We start from the raw sequence: 17,283 nt of genomic DNA, 5'->3' as shown, positions 1-17,283 counted from the left end.
GCTGAATACAACAGGTGTAGTAGACCTCACAGTGAAATGCTGAATACAACAGGTGTAGTAGACCTGACAGTGAAATGCTGAATACAACAGGTGTAGTAGACCTCACAGTGAAATGCTGAATACAACAGGTGTAGTAGACCTCACAGTGAAATGCTGAATACAACAGGTGTAGTAGACCTCACAGTGAAATGCTGAATACAACAGGTGTAGTAGACCTCACAGTGAAATGCTGAATACAACAGGTGTAGTAGACCTCACAGTGAAATGCTGAATACAACAGGTGTAGTAGACCTCACAGTGAAATGCTGAATACAACAGGTGTAGTAGACCTCACAGTGAAATGCTGAATACAACAGGTGTAGTAGACCTCACAGTGAAATGCTGAATACAACAGGTGTAGTAGACCTCACAGTGAAATGCTGAATACAACAGGTGTAGTAGACCTGACAGTGAAATGCTGAATACAACAGGTGTAGTAGACCTCACAGTGAAATGCTGAATACAACAGGTGTAGTAGACCTCACAGTGAAATGCTGAATACAACAGGTGTAGTAGACCTGACAGTGAAATGCTGAATACAACAGGTGTAGTAGACCTCACAGTGAAATGCTGAATACAACAGGTGTAGTAGACCTCACAGTGAAATGCTGAATACAACAGGTGTAGTAGACCTGACAGTGAAATGCTGAATACAACAGGTGTAGTAGACCTCACAGTGAAATGCTGAATACAACAGGTGTAGTAGACCTCACAGTGAAATGCTGAATACAACAGGTGTAGTAGACCTCACAGTGAAATGCTGAATACAACAGGTGTAGTAGACCTCACAGTGAAATGCTGAATACAACAGGTGTAGTAGACCTCACAGTGAAATGCTGAATACAACAGGTGTAGTAGACCTCACAGTGAAATGCTGAATACAACAGGTGTAGTAGACCTCACAGTGAAATGCTGAATACAACAGGTGTAGTAGACCTGACAGTGAAATGCTGAATACAACAGGTGTAGTAGACCTCACAGTGAAATGCTGAATACAACAGGTGTAGTAGACCTCACAGTGAAATGCTGAATACAACAGGTGTAGTAGACCTGACAGTGAAATGCTGAATACAACAGGTGTAGTAGACCTGACAGTGAAATGCTGAATACAACAGGTGTAGTAGACCTCACAGTGAAATGCTGAATACAACAGGTGTAGTAGACCTCACAGTGAAATGCTGAATACAACAGGTGTAGTAGACCTCACAGTGAAATGCTGAATACAACAGGTGTAGTAGACCTCACAGTGAAATGCTGAATACAACAGGTGTAGTAGACCTCACAGTGAAATGCTGAATACAACAGGTGTAGTAGACCTCACAGTGAAATGCTGAATACAACAGGTGTAGTAGACCTCACAGTGAAATGCTGAATACAACAGGTGTAGTAGACCTCACAGTGAAATGCTGAATACAACAGGTGTAGTAGACCTCACAGTGAAATGCTGAATACAACAGGTGTAGTAGACCTCACAGTGAAATGCTGAATACAACAGGTGTAGTAGACCTCACAGTGAAATGCTGAATACAACAGGTGTAGTAGACCTGACAGTGAAATGCTGAATACAACAGGTGTAGTAGACCTCACAGTGAAATGCTGAATACAACAGGTGTAGTAGACCTGACAGTGAAATGCTGAATACAACAGGTGTAGTAGACCTCACAGTGAAATGCTGAATACAACAGGTGTAGTAGACCTCACAGTGAAATGCTGAATACAACAGGTGTAGTAGACCTCACAGTGAAATGCTGAATACAACAGGTGTAGTAGACCTGACAGTGAAATGCTGAATACAACAGGTGTAGTAGACCTCACAGTGAAATGCTGAATACAACAGGTGTAGTAGACCTCACAGTGAAATGCTTCCAAGTTGCTTTTAACCAACAAGTTAAGAAAAATAAATGTTAAGTAAAAAAAAAATTAGAAAAGTAAAAAATACTTAAAGAGTAAATATAGGTAGGTTATTAGAAGTGACTAGTGAAATAGATAATAAACAGGGGTAGAGTTAGTGAGATAGATAATAACAGGTGTAGTAGAGTTATTAAATAGATAATAACCAGGTGTAGTAGAGTTAGTGAAATGATAATAAACAGGGAGTAGAGTTAGTGAAAGTGACTATGGATAGATAATAAAGGGAGTAGAGTTATTAAAGTGGCTATGGATAGATAATAACCAGGGGGTAGAGTTATTAGATAGATAATAACCAGGGAGTAGAGTTATTAGATATATAATAACCAGGGAGTAGAGTTATCAAAGTGGCTATGGATAGATAATAACCAGGGAGTGGAGTTATTAGATAGATAATAACCAGGGGGTAGAGTTATTAGATAGATAATAACCAGGGAGTAGAGTTATCAAAGTGACTATGGATAGATAATAACCAGGAGTGAGAGTGAATACAACAGGTGACTATGGATAGATAATAACCAGGGAGTAGAGAGTAGAGTTATTAGATAGATAATAACCAGGGAGTAGAGTTATTAAAGTGACTATGGATAGATAATAACCAGATAGTTATTAAAGTGGCTATGGATAGATAATAACCAGGGGGTAGAGTTATTAGATAGATAATAACCAGGGGGTAGAGTTATTAAAGTGACTATGGATAGATAATAACCAGGGGGTAGAGTTAGTAGATAGATAATAACCAGGGAGTAGAGTTATTAGATAGATAATAACCAGGGAGTGGAGTTATTAAAGTGACTATGGATAGATAATAACCAGGGGGTAGAGTTATTAGATAGATAATAACCAGGGAGTGGAGTTATTAGATAGATAATAACCAGGGAGTAGAGTTATTAGATAGATAATAACCAGGGGGTGGAGTTACTAGATAGATAATAACCGGGGAGTGGAGTTATTAGATAGATAATAACCAGGGAGTGGAGTTATTAGATAGATAATAACCAGGGGGTGGAGTTACTAGATAGATAATAACCGGGGAGTGGAGTTATTAAAGTGACTATGGATAGATAATAACCAGGGAGTGGAGTTATTAAAGTGACTATAGATCGATAATAACCAGGGAGTGGAGTTATTAAAGTGGCTATGGATAGATAATAACCAGGGAGTAGAGTTATTAGATAGATAATAACCAGGGAGTGGAGTTATTAAAGTGACTATGGATAGATAATAACCAGGGGGTAGAGTTATTAGATAGATAATAACCAGGGAGTGGAGTTATTAGATAGATAATAACCAGGGAGTGGAGTTATTAGATAGATAATAACCAGGGAGTGGAGTTACTAGATAGATAATAACCAGGGAGTAGAGTTATTAGATAGATAATAACCAGGGAGTGGAGTTATTAAAGTGACTATGGATAGATAATAACCAGGGAGTGGAGTTATTAAAGTGACTATGGATAGATAATAACCAGGGAGTGGAGTTATTAAAGTGACTATGGATAGATAATAACCAGGGAGTAGAGTTATTAGATAGATAATAACCAGGGAGTGGAGTTATTAGATAGATAATAACCAGGGAGATAATGGAGTAGATAGATAATTAGTTTAGATAGATAATAACCAGGGAGTGGAGTTATTAAAGTGACTATGGATAGATAATAACCAGGGAGTAGAGTTACTAGATAGATAATAACCAGGGGGTAGAGTTATTAGATAGATAATAACCAGGGAGTGGAGTTATTAAAGTGACTATGGATAGATAATAACCGGGGAGTGGAGTTATTAGATAGATAATAACCAGGGAGTGGAGTTATTAGATAGATAATAACCAGGGAGTGGAGTTATTAAAGTGACTATGGATAGATAATAACCAGGGGGTAGAGTTATTAGATAGATAATAACCAGGGGGTAGAGTTATTAAAGTGACTATGGATAGATAATAACCAGGGAGTGGAGTTATTAGATAGATAATAACCAGGGGGTAGAGTTATTAAAGTGACTATGGATAGATAATAACCAGGGAGTAGAGTTATTAGATAGATAATAACCAGGGAGTGGAGTTACTAGATAGATAATAACCAGGGGGTGGCAGCAGCGTAGAAGAGGGGTGGGGTGGGGGGTATGTAAATAGTCAAAGCAGCCATTTGATTGGCTGTTCAGGAGTCTGGGAGGGTAGAAGCTTCTTTGACCTAGATACATGATGACATCACTGAGACTAAAACCACCACGTTTAACCAATCAGACTGAGTGTTATTAAACAGGATGAAAACCCAGCTTGTACACACACACACATTTACATATCAACATAGAATACACACACATTTACATATCAACATAGAATACACGCACACACACATTTACATATCAACATAGAATACACACACACACACATTTACATATCAACATAGAATACACGCAGAAATGTAAATAGAACACACACACAGACACAGAACAGACACATGAACATATTAACACACTTGGAGAAACAGACATTTACATAACAAAACAACCAGAAGGGACGTGTGTGTGTGTGTGTGTGTGTATACCTGAAGGGTTGTGTGTGTGTGTGTGTATACCTGAAGGGTTGTGTGTGTGTGTGTATACCTGAAGAGTTGTGTGTGTGTGTGTATACCTGAAGAGTTGTGTGTGTGTGTGTGTGTGTTTACCTGAGTTGTGGTCTGGGTGTATACCTGAAGTGTTCAGGTGTGTGTGTGTGTGTGTGTGTTTACCTGTGTCCACTCGTTGGTCTGGGGATCGTAGGCCTCGACAGTGTTCAGGTGTGTGTGTGTGTGTGTGTTTACCTGTGTCCACTCGTTGGTCTGGGGATCGTAGGCCTCGACAGTGTTCAGGTGTGTGTGTGTGTGTGTGTGTTTACCTGTGTCCACTCGTTGGTCTGGGGATCGTAGGCCTCGACAGTGTTCAGGTGTGTGTGTGTGTGTGTATACCTGTGTCCACTCGTTGGTCTGGGGATCGTAGGCCTCGACAGTGTTCAGGTGTGTGTGTGTGTGTGTATACCTGTGTCCACTCGTTGGTCTGGGGATCGTAGGCCTCGACAGTGTTCAGGTGTGTGTGTGTGTGTGTGTATATATACCTGTGTCCACTCGTTGGTCTGGGGATCGTAGGCCTCGACAGTGTTCAGGTGTGTGTGTGTGTGTGTGTGTATATATACACCTGTCTCCACTCGTTGGTCTGGGGATCGTAGGCCTCGACAGTGTTCAGGTGTGTGTGTGTGTGTGTGTGTGTGTGTGTTTACCTGTGTCCACTCGTTGGTCTGGGGATCGTAGGCCTCGACAGTGTTCAGGTGTGTGTGTGTGTGTGTATACCTGTGTCCACTCGTTGGTCTGGGGATCGTAGGCCTCGACAGTGTTCAGGGGTGTGTGTGTGTGTGTGTATATATACCTGTGTCCACTCGTTGGTCTGGGGATCGTAGGCCTCGACAGTGTTCAGTGTGTGTGTGTGTGTGTGTGTGTGTATATATACACCTGTCTCCACTCGTTGGTCTGGGGATCGTAGGCCTCGACAGTGTTCAGGTGTGTGTGTGTGTGTGTGTATATATACACCCGTGTCCACTCGTTGGTCTGGGGATCGTAGGCCTCGACAGTGTTCAGGTGTGTGTGTGTGTGTGTGTGTGTGTGTGTTTACCTGTGTCCACTCGTTGGTCTGGGGATCGTAGGCCTCGACAGTGTTCAGGTGTGTGTGTGTGTGTGTGTGTGTATATATACCTGTGTCCACTCGTTGGTCTGGGGATTGTAGGCCTCGACAGTGTTCAGGTGTGTGTGTGTGTGTGTGTATATATACCTGTGTCCACTCGTTGGTCTGGGGATCGTAGGCCTCGACAGTGTTCAGGTGTGTGTGTGTATATATACCTGTGTCCACTCGTTGGTCTGGGGATCGTAGGCCTCGACAGTGTTCAGGTGTGTGTGTGTGTGTGTGTGTGTGTGTGTGTGTTTACCTGTGTCCACTCGTTGGTCTGGGGATCGTAGGCCTCGACAGTGTCCAGGTACACCGTTCCATCGTAACCACCGACCGCATAGAGACGGTCTCCAAGGAGACACACACCGACAGCGTCACGACTGACGCTCATGGGGGCTACCGCCGTCCACGCATCCGTCTGGGGGTCGTACCTACACGCACACACACAGCCCATTGTTGAATATCTCTAAACCTGCGCCAATATTTGCTCAACATTTATACATTTACATTTAAGTCATTTAGCAGACGCTCTTATTACCTAAAACACTTAACACACACACCCCCGACCGACTGACCTCTCCACACAGTCGCTGAGTCGTGATGCCAGGCTGGAGGCGGGAGCGTCATGTCCTCCAATAGCGTACAGGAAACCGTTCCAGGTAGCCACGCCCACCCCGCCGCGACGCTTCGCCATCGGAGCGCAGCAGCTCCACCTGGCGGTGAGGAGGCCACACAACAACAACCTCATTCTCGTCACAGATACACACCCTGGTCGGTTTATTAGGAAACGCCTATCCAGAACAGCCTGAATTATTTGGGGTGTGGATTCAAAAAGTCACAGATACACACCCTGGCCGTTTTTTTAGGAAGCGCCTATCCAGAACAGCCTGAATTATTTGGGGTATGGATTCTACAAGGTGTCAGAAACGTTCTACGGCGCTGTTATTTGTCTGTTTGTGGCCCACCTCTTACCCGGCACAAGTATTACCATCTTCCTTCCACCTCTCTCATCATGGAGCTGTTTTCAACCACAGGACTGACTGGATGGTTTGTGTTTGTCAAACCATTCTCAGTATAAACCCCAGACACATTCTGTTAAAATCATCACACCATTCTGTTAAAATCATCACACCATTCTGTTAAAATCATCACACCATTCTCAGTATAAACCCCAGACACGGTGTACCTAATAAACTGTCCGATGGAACAGTAACTGAATGTCTTGATGCCTGTCTGTAGGAGCCATCCATTATGGTGAATGGGATGGTGTACCTAATAAACTGTCCGATGGAACAGTAACTGAATGTCTTGATGCCTGTCTGTAGGAGCCATACATTATGGTGAATGGGACGGTGTACCTAATAAACTGTCCGATGATATATAAATGAATAAAATACATTTAAATATATATATATGACTCAATAACTGATGATTGTATTATGATTTATATATATATGCCAAGAGTTGCTGTCATCAAGGCTACTTTGAAAAATCTCAAAAATATTTTTAATTTGTTTAACACTTTTTTGGTTACTACATGATTCCATATATGTTATTTCAAAAATATTTTTAAGCGTTGATGTCTTCACTATTATTATACAATGTAGAAAATAGTAAAAATAAAGAAAAACCCTTGAATCAGTAGGTGTGTCCACACTTGACCGGTACTGTGTGTACACACACACACTTACAACCCATTGTTGAAGACCACTAAACACAGTTTCACACACACCTGTTGGTGTGGGGATCAAAACACATAAGATTTATATAAATACACACACACACACACACACACACACACACACACACAACAACCCATTGTTGAAGACCACTAAACACAGCTGCACACATACCTGTTGGTGTGGGGATCAAAACACTCAACGGAGCGTAGACAGGAGCTTCCATCACGACCCCCTACTGCATACAACCTGGAGAGGAGAGGGAGGGGAGGGGGGGAGAGAGAGAGAGAGAGAGAGAGGGAGAGAGAGGGGGAGAGAGGGGGGGAGAGAGGGGGAGAGAGAGGGGGGGAGAGAGAGAGAGAGGGAGAGAGAGGGGGGGAGAGAGAGAGAGGGAGAGGGAGGGGGGGGGGGAGAGAGGGGGGGGGGAGAGAGGGGGAGAGAGGGGGAGAGAGGAGGGAGAGGGGGGGGAGAGGGGGGAGAGAGAGGGGGGAGAGAGGAGAGAGAGAGGGAGGGGGGGGGGGAGAGGAGGAGAGAGGGAGGGGGAGAGGAGAGAGAGAGGGAGGGGGAGAGGAGAGAGAGAGGGAGGGGGGAGAGGAGAGAGAGAGGGAGGGGGGGAGAGAGAGAGAGAGGGAGGGGGAGAGAGAGGGGGGAGAGGAGAGAGAGGGGGGGGGGAGAGAGAGAGAGAGGGAGGGGGAGAGAGAGGGGGGAGGAGAGAGGAGAGAGGAGGGAGGAGGGAGAGAGAGAGAGGGGGGGGGAGAGAGGGAGAGGGGGGAGGGGAGAGAGAGGGGGGGGAGGGAGGGGGGGAGAGGGAGAGAGAGAGGGAGGGGGAGAGAGGGGGAGAGAGGGGGAGAGAGGGGGGGAGGGGGGGGAGAGAGAGGGAGGGAGAGAGAGGGAGAGAGAGAGAGGGAGAGAGAGGGGGTAGGGAGAGAGAGAGAGAGAGAGGGGGGGAGAGAGAGAGGGAGGGGGGAGAGAGAGAGAGAGAGAGGGGGGTAGGGAGAGAAGACAGAGAGAAAGAAAAAGAGAAATAGAGAGAGAGAAGAAATAGAGAGCGAGAGAGAGAGAGAGAGACAGATCAGGTCTGGGGAATAACCCCTCTCGGTCTGGGGGGGGGGAATAACCCCTCTCGGTCTGGGGGGGGAATAACCCCTCCCTCGGTCTGGGGGGGAATAACCCCTCCCTCGGTCTGGGGGGGAATAACCCCTCCCTCGGTCTGGGGGGGAATAACCCCTCCCTCGGTCTAGGGGGAATAACCCCTCCCTCGGTCTAGGGGGAATAACCCCTCCCTCGGTCTGTCACAGACACATGGATTGGGAGACCCTTTAGCGACAGACGGATGTGTGTTTAGAGGAGGACATGGGAGGCGGAACGGAAGCAGTCCATCAGACGAGTCCCGAGGCTCCATCAGACGAGTCCCGAGGCTCCATCAGACGAGTCCCGAGGCTCCATCAGACGAGTCCCGAGGCTCCATCAGACGAGTCCCGAGGCTCCATCAGACGAGTCCCTCCATCAGACGAGTCCCTCCATCAGACGAGTCCCTCCATCAGACGAGTCCTGTGCTCCATCAGACGAGTCCTGAGGCTCCATCAGACGAGTCCTGAAACTCCATCAGACGAGTCCCTCCATCAGACGAGTCCTGTGCTCCATCAGACGAGTCCCTCCATCAGACGAGCAGAAAGCCTGTTCCCGCAGCATCACCAGGGAATACTAACAGAAAGCCTGTTCCCGCAGCATCACCAGGGAATACTAACAGAAAGCCTGTTCCTGCAGCATCACTAACAGAAAGGCTGTTCCTGCAGCATCACCAGTGAATACTAACAGAAAGCCTGTTCCTGCAGCATCACCAGTGAATACTAACAGAAAGCCTGTTCCTGCAGCATCACCAGTGAATACTAACAGAAAGCCTGTTCCTGCAGCATAACCAGTGAATACTAACAGAAAGCCTGTTCCTGCAGCATCACCAGTGAATACTAACAGAAAGCCTGTTCCTGCAGCATCACCAGTGAATACTAACAGAAAGCCTGTTCCTGCAGCATCACCAGTGAATACTAACAGAAAGCCTGTTCCTGCAGCATCACCAGTGAATACTAACAGAAAGCCTGTTCCTGCAGCATCACCAGTGAATACTAACAGTAGACCTATAGAATGACCTGCTCTAAGGCCCTCATATATACTGTATTTAACCTACTTTCCCTCCCTCTCCCTAGTACAGTGTGTGTGTGTGGTGTGTGTGTGTGTGTGTGTAGTGTGTGTCTACCTACTTTCCGCTGAGTACAGCTACTCCTACAGTAGATCGAGGTGTTGCCATGCTGGCGATGAAGCTCCACTGACGAGCCTGAGGATCCCACCTGGAACACACACACACATACACAGTGTATAGCGAGAGAAAAACATAGAGACACATAAAGAGAGAGACAGAGAGAGAGGGAGGAGAGAGAGGGAGAGACAGAGAGACAGAGAGAGACAGAGAGACAGAGAGAGAGAGACAGAGAGAGAGGGAGGAGAGAGAGGGAGAGACGGAGAGACAGAGAGACAGAGAGAGACAGAGAGAGAGAGAGAGGGAGAGAGAGGGAGAGAGACAGAGAGACAGAGAGAGAGACAGAGAGAGAGAGAGAGAGAGGGAGAGAGACAGAGAGACAGAGAGAGAGAGAGAGGGAGAGAGACAGAGAGAGGGAGGAGAGAGAGGGAGGAGAGAGAGAGGGAGGAGAGAGAGAGAGACAGAGACAGACAGAGAGACAGAGAGAGAGAGAGGGAGAGAGAGGGAGAGAGACAGAGAGACAGAGAGAGAGAGAGACAGAGAGAGGGAGGAGAGAGAGAGACAAAGAGAGAGGGAGAGAGAGACAAAGAGAGAGGGAGAGAGAGACAAAGAGAGAGGGAGAGAGAGACACAGAGAGAGGGAGAGAGAGACACAGAGAGGGAGAGAGAGGGAGAGAGACAGAGAGAGGGAGGAGAGAGAGAGACAGAGAGAGGGAGGAGAGAGAGAGACAAAGAGAGAGGGAGAGAGAGACAAAGAGAGAGGGAGAGAGAGACACAGAGAGAGGGAGAGAGAGACACAGAGAGAGAGGGAGAGACAGAGAGAGAGAGAGGGAGGAGAGAGAGAGACAGAGAGAGGGAGGAGAGAGAGAGACAGAGAGAGACAGGAGAGAGAGGGAGAGAGAGGGAGAGAGACAGAGAGAGACAGAGAGAGGGAGGAGAGAGAGAGACAGAGAGAGGTAGGAGAGAGAGAGACAAAGAGAGAGGGAGAGAGAGACAAAGAGAGAGGGAGAGAGAGACACAGAGAGAGGGGAGAGAGAGACACAGAGAGAGAGGGAGAGAGAGACACAGAGAGAGAGGGAGAGAGAGACACAGAGAGAGAGGGAGAGACACAGAGAGAGACACAGAGAGAGACACAGAGAGAGAGACATTTACATTTAAGTCATTTAGCAGACGCTCTTATCCAGAGCGACTTACAAATTGGAGAGACAGAGAGACATATGACCAGACCTGTAAAGTCATATGACCAGACCTGTAAAGTCATATGACCAGACCTGTAAAGTCATATGAACAGACCTGTAAAGTCATATGACCAGACCTGTAAAGTCATATGAACAGACCTGTAAAGTCATATGACCAGACCTGTAAAGTCATATGAACAGACCTGTAAAGTCATATGACCAGACCTGTAAAGTCATATGAACAGACCTGTAAAGTCATATGACCAGACCTGTAAAGTCATATGACCAGACCTGTAAAGTCATATGAACAGACCTGTAAAGTCATATGACCAGACCTGTAAAGTCATATGACCAGACCTGTAAAGTCATATGAACAGACCTGTAAAGTCATATGACCAGACCTGTAAAGTCATATGAACAGACCTGTAAAGTCATATGACCAGACCTGTAAAGTCATATGAACAGGGTCTGACTCACCTCTCTACAGTGCTGAGGTAGCTCCACCCATCATGCCCTCCTACTGCATACATTGGACCCTCAAGTACTGTTACACCTATAGATATTACAGTATATATTAACACCTATAGATATGACAGTATATATTAACACCTATAGATATCACAGTATATATTAACACCTATAGATATCACAGTATATATTAACACCTATAGATATTACAGTATCACCTATAGATATTACAGTATATATTAACACCTATAGATATGACAGTATATATTAACACCTATAGATATTACATATTCACACCTATAGATATTACATATTCACACCTATAGATATTACAGTATATATTAACACCTATAGATATCACAGTATCACCTATAGATATTACAGTATATATTAACACCTATAGATATGACAGTATATATTAACACCTATAGATATTACAGTATATATTAACACCTATAGATATTACAGTATATATTAACACCTATAGATATTACAGTATATATTCACACCTATAGATATTACATATTAACACCTATAGATATTACATATTAACACCTATAGATATTACAGTATATATTAACACCTATAGATATTACATATTCACACCTATAGATATTACAGTATATATTAACACCTATAGATATTACAGTATATATTAACACCTATAGATATTACAGTATATATTAACACCTATAGATATTACAGTATATATTAACACCTATAGATATTACAGTATATATTAACACCTATAGATATCACAGTATATATTAACACCTATAGATATTACAGTATCACCTATAGATATTACAGTATATATTAACACCTATAGATATTACAGTATCACCTATAGATATTACAGTATATATTAACACCTATAGATATTACAGTATATATTAACACCTATAGATATTACAGTATATATTAACACCTATAGATATTACAGTATATATTAACACCTAGATATAGATATTAACACCTATAGATATTACAGTATATATTAACACCTATAGATATTACAGTATCACCTATAGATATTACAGTATCACCTATAGATATTACAGTATATATTAACACCTATAGATATTACAGTATATATTAACACCTATAGATATTACAGTATCACCTATAGATATTACAGTATATATTAACACCTATAGATATTACAGTATATATTAACACCTATAGATATTACAGTATATATTAACACCTATAGATATTACAGTATCACCTATAGATATTACAGTATATATTAACACCTATAGATATTACAGTATATATTAACACCTATAGATATTACAGTATCACCTATAGATAGCACAGTATATATTAACACCTATAGATATCACAGTATATATTAACACCTATAGATATTACAGTATATATTAACACCTATAGATATTACAGTATATATTAACACCTATAGATATCACAGTATATATTAACACCTATAGATATTACAGTATATATTAACACCTATAGATATTACAGTATCACCTATAGATATTACAGTATATATTAACACCTATAGATATCACAGTATATATTAACACCTATAGATATTACAGTATATATTAACACCTATAGATATTACAGTATATATTAACACCTATAGATATTACAGTATGTATTAACACCTATAGATATTACAGTATATATTAACACCTATAGATATTACAGTATCACCTATAGATATTACAGTATCACCTATAGATATTACAGTATATATTAACACCTATAGATATTACAGTATATATTAACACCTATAGATATTACAGTATCACCTATAGATATTACAGTATATATTAACACCTATAGATATTACAGTATATATTAACACCTATAGATATTACAGTATATATTAACACCTATAGATATCACAGTATATATTAACACCTATAGATATTACAGTATCACCTATAGATATTACAGTATCACCTATAGATATTACAGTATATATTAACACCTATAGATATTACAGTATATATTAACACCTATAGATATTACAGTATCACCTATAGATATTACAGTATCACCTATAGATATTACAGTATATATTAACACCTATAGATATTACAGTATATATTAACACCTATAGATATTACAGTATCACCTATAGATATTACAGTATATATTAACACCTATAGATATTACAGTATATATTAACACCTATAGATATTACAGTATCACCTATAGATAGCACAGTATATATTAACACCTATAGATATCACAGTATATATTAACACCTATAGATATTACAGTATATATTAACACCTATAGATATTACAGTATCACCTATAGATATTACAGTATATATTAACACCTATAGATATTACAGTATATATTAACACCTATAGATATCACAGTATATATTAACACCTATAGATATTACAGTATATATTAACACCTATAGATATTACAGTATATATTAACACCTATAGATATTACAGTATGTATTAACACCTATAGATATTACAGTATATATTAACACCTATAGATATTACAGTATCACCTATAGATATTACAGTATCACCTATAGATATTACAGTATATATTAACACCTATAGATATTACAGTATATATTAACACCTATAGATATTACAGTATATATTAACACCTATAGATATTACAGTATATATTAACACCTATAGATATTACAGTATATATTAACACCTATAGATATTACAGTATATATTAACACCTATAGATATCACAGTATATATTAACACCTATAGATATCACAGTATGTACCAGACAACCCGTATCGTCTGTTCTCACCCAGCCCGTGTCTGTGTGTGGACATGGGCGTCATGACGCTCCAGCTGCCACCGTCCGGGTCGTAACACTCCACGGTGTTGAGGGTCTTCAGTCCGTCCCGACCCCCGACCACGTAGACACGTCGATCCAACACACACACCCCGAACTGGAGTCTGCGCCCGCTCAACACCGCCACCTGGAAAGCTTTGGGTCTTTAATCTCACCTTCTAGTTTTGGTTAAAACAACTGGACTTTCATTTGTTGGGGGGGGAATGTGTTTAATATAAGGTTTAAATATATAATAATACATAATATAAATATAAGGTTTAAATATATAATATAATATAAATATAAGGTTTAAATATATAATGTAATATAAATATTTGTTGGGGGGAAATGTGTAAAATATAACATAATATATTATTATATAATTATATAATATATAATAATATATAATTTAATATAAGGTTGATTTGTTTACCTGGTTCCACGCATCCCGACGCAGGCAGTACTGCTCTATACTGGTGGCTCCTGATACACACACACACACACACACACACACACACACACACACACACACACACACACACACACGAGGCTAACCTTTGGTAGCGTCCGTACCCATTACAGTGAACATCAGAGGCTAACCTTTGGTAGCGTCCATACCCATTACAGTGAACATCAGAGGCTAACCTTTGGTAGCGTCCATACCCATTACAGTGAACATCAGAGGCTAACCTTTGGTAGCGTCCATACCCCCAACAGCGAACATGGCTCCTACAGTAGATTTACGAGGTCTGGTTCTTGGGCTCTGCAGCAGGGGGCGCCGATGAGGCAGGAGATGGTACTTCATACCTGAACAATACAATCAATACATTCATCACTCCACAGATCAATACACTCATCTACACATTGATATATACGTCAATCAATACACTCATCAATACATTCATCAATACATCAATCAATACATTCATCTATATGTCAACCAACACATTATTCTATACGTCAATCAATCAATACATTCATCCATCTATACATTCTTCTATACAATCAATACATTCATCGTTATCTATCATTACATTCATCAATACATTCATCAATACATTCATCAATACATTCATCATTACATTCATTACATTCATCAATACAATACATCCATCTTATGTCAATCAACACATTATTCTATACGTCAATCAAAACATTCATCTATACATTCTTCTATACATCAATCAATACATTCATCCATCTATACATTCTTCTATACATCAATCAACATTCATCAATACATTCATCACTACATTCATCATTACATTCATCACTACATTCATCACTACATTCATCATTACATTCATCATTACATTCATTACATTCATCATTACATCATTACATTCATCATTACATTCATCAATACATTCATCATTACATTCATCAATACATTCATCAATACATTCATCATTACATTCATCATTACATTCATCATTCATCAATACATTCATCACATTCATCATACATTCATCAATACATTCATACATTCATTACATTCATTCAATTACATTCATCATTACATTCATTACATTCATCATTACATTCATCTACATTTCATTCATCATTACATTCATCAATACATTCATTACATTCATCAATACATTCATCATTACATTCATCATACATTCATTCATTACATTCATCATACATTCATCATTACATTCATCAATACATTCATTAATACATTCATTACATTCATCAATACATTCATTCATCAATACATTCATTACATTCATCAATACATTCATTACATTCAATACATTCATTACATTCATTTCATTCAATACATTCATCAATACATTCATCATTACATTCATCAATACATTCATTCAATACATTACATTCATTACATTCATCAATATTCATTCATCAATACATTCATTCATTCATTACATTCATCAATACATTCATCATTACATTCATCAATACATTCATCAATACATTCATTACATTCATCATTACATTCATCATTACATTATCATACATTCATTACATTCATCATTACATTCATCATTACATACATTCATTACATTCATCATTACATTCATCATTACATACATTACATTCATTACATTCATCATTACATTCATCATTACATACATTCATCAATACATTACATTCATTACATTCATCAATACATTCATTCATTCATTACATTCATCATTACATTCATCAATACATTCATCAATACATTACATTCATTACATTCATTACATTCATCATCAATACATTACATTCATCAATACATTCATACAATACATTCATTCATTACATTCATCAATACATTCATCATTTACATTCATCATTACATTCATTACATTCATTACATTCAATTCACATACATTCATCAATACATTCATTCATTCATCATTCATCAATACATTCATTACATTCATCATTACATTCATCATTACATTCATCATACATTCATCATTACATTCATCATTACATTCATCATTACATTCATCATTACATTCATTACATTCATCAATACATTCATCATTACATTCAATTACATTCATCATTATTCATCATTCATTCATCATTACATTCATCATTACATTTCACATTTACATTCATACATTCATCATTACATTCATCACTACATTCATCATTACATTCATCAATATTCACATTACATTCATCATTACATTCATCATTACATTCATCATTACATTTACATTCATTACATTCATCATTACATTCATCAATACATTATCATTCATCATTACATTCATTACATTCATCAATACATTCATTACATTCATCACATTCATCATTACATTCATACATTCATCATTACATTCATCATTCATCATTACATACATTCATTACATTCATCATTACATTCATCATTACATCATCATTACATTCATCAATACATTCATCATTACATTCATCAATACATTCATCATACATTCATCATTACATTCATCATTACATTTCAATACATTCATCATTCATCATTCATTCAATACATTCATCATTACATTCATCATTACATTCATCATTATTCATCATTCATCAATACATTCATCATACATTCATCATTCATTCATTACATTCATTCACATTCATCATTACATTCATCATTACATTCATCATTCATCACATTCATCAATACATTCATCATTACATTCATCATTATCATTACATCATTACATTCATCATTACATTCATCATTACATTCACATTCATCACATTCATCATTACATTCATCATTCATTCATTACATTCATCATTACATTCATTACATTCATCATT

At 39.6% G+C, this 17,283-nt stretch overlaps 1 protein-coding gene across 5 annotated transcripts in view; it reads right to left on the bottom strand.

The window, feature by feature from the left end:
* LOC115120625 (kelch-like protein 5) overlaps window positions 1-17,283 on the bottom strand; it is a 44,108-nt gene that overhangs the window by 5,705 nt on the left and 21,120 nt on the right. For 3 of the 5 annotated variants that reach the window (XM_065003468.1, XM_065003470.1, XM_065003467.1), the window contains exons 6-13: window positions 14,710-14,826; window positions 14,453-14,502; window positions 13,966-14,167; window positions 11,227-11,302; window positions 9,577-9,663; window positions 7,493-7,567; window positions 6,215-6,352; window positions 5,899-6,070 (exon numbers count right to left, since the gene is read on the bottom strand). In XM_065003468.1, the coding sequence (XP_064859540.1) occupies window positions 5,899-6,070; window positions 6,215-6,352; window positions 7,493-7,567; window positions 9,577-9,663; window positions 11,227-11,302; window positions 13,966-14,167; window positions 14,453-14,502; window positions 14,710-14,826 (917 nt within the window). The remainder of the gene's footprint in view (window positions 1-5,898; window positions 6,071-6,214; window positions 6,353-7,492; window positions 7,568-9,576; window positions 9,664-11,226; window positions 11,303-13,965; window positions 14,168-14,452; window positions 14,503-14,709; window positions 14,827-17,283) is intronic. The other 2 variants (XM_065003469.1, XM_065003471.1) reach the window with 2 other exon arrangements.

Source organism: Oncorhynchus nerka, linkage group LG18, assembly GCF_034236695.1.
Source record: "Oncorhynchus nerka isolate Pitt River linkage group LG18, Oner_Uvic_2.0, whole genome shotgun sequence".
Classification (NCBI taxonomy): Eukaryota; Metazoa; Chordata; class Actinopteri; order Salmoniformes; family Salmonidae; genus Oncorhynchus; species Oncorhynchus nerka.
The sequence above is the reverse complement of the archived record's forward strand: the minus strand, read 5'-3'. Positions and strand labels throughout refer to the sequence as shown.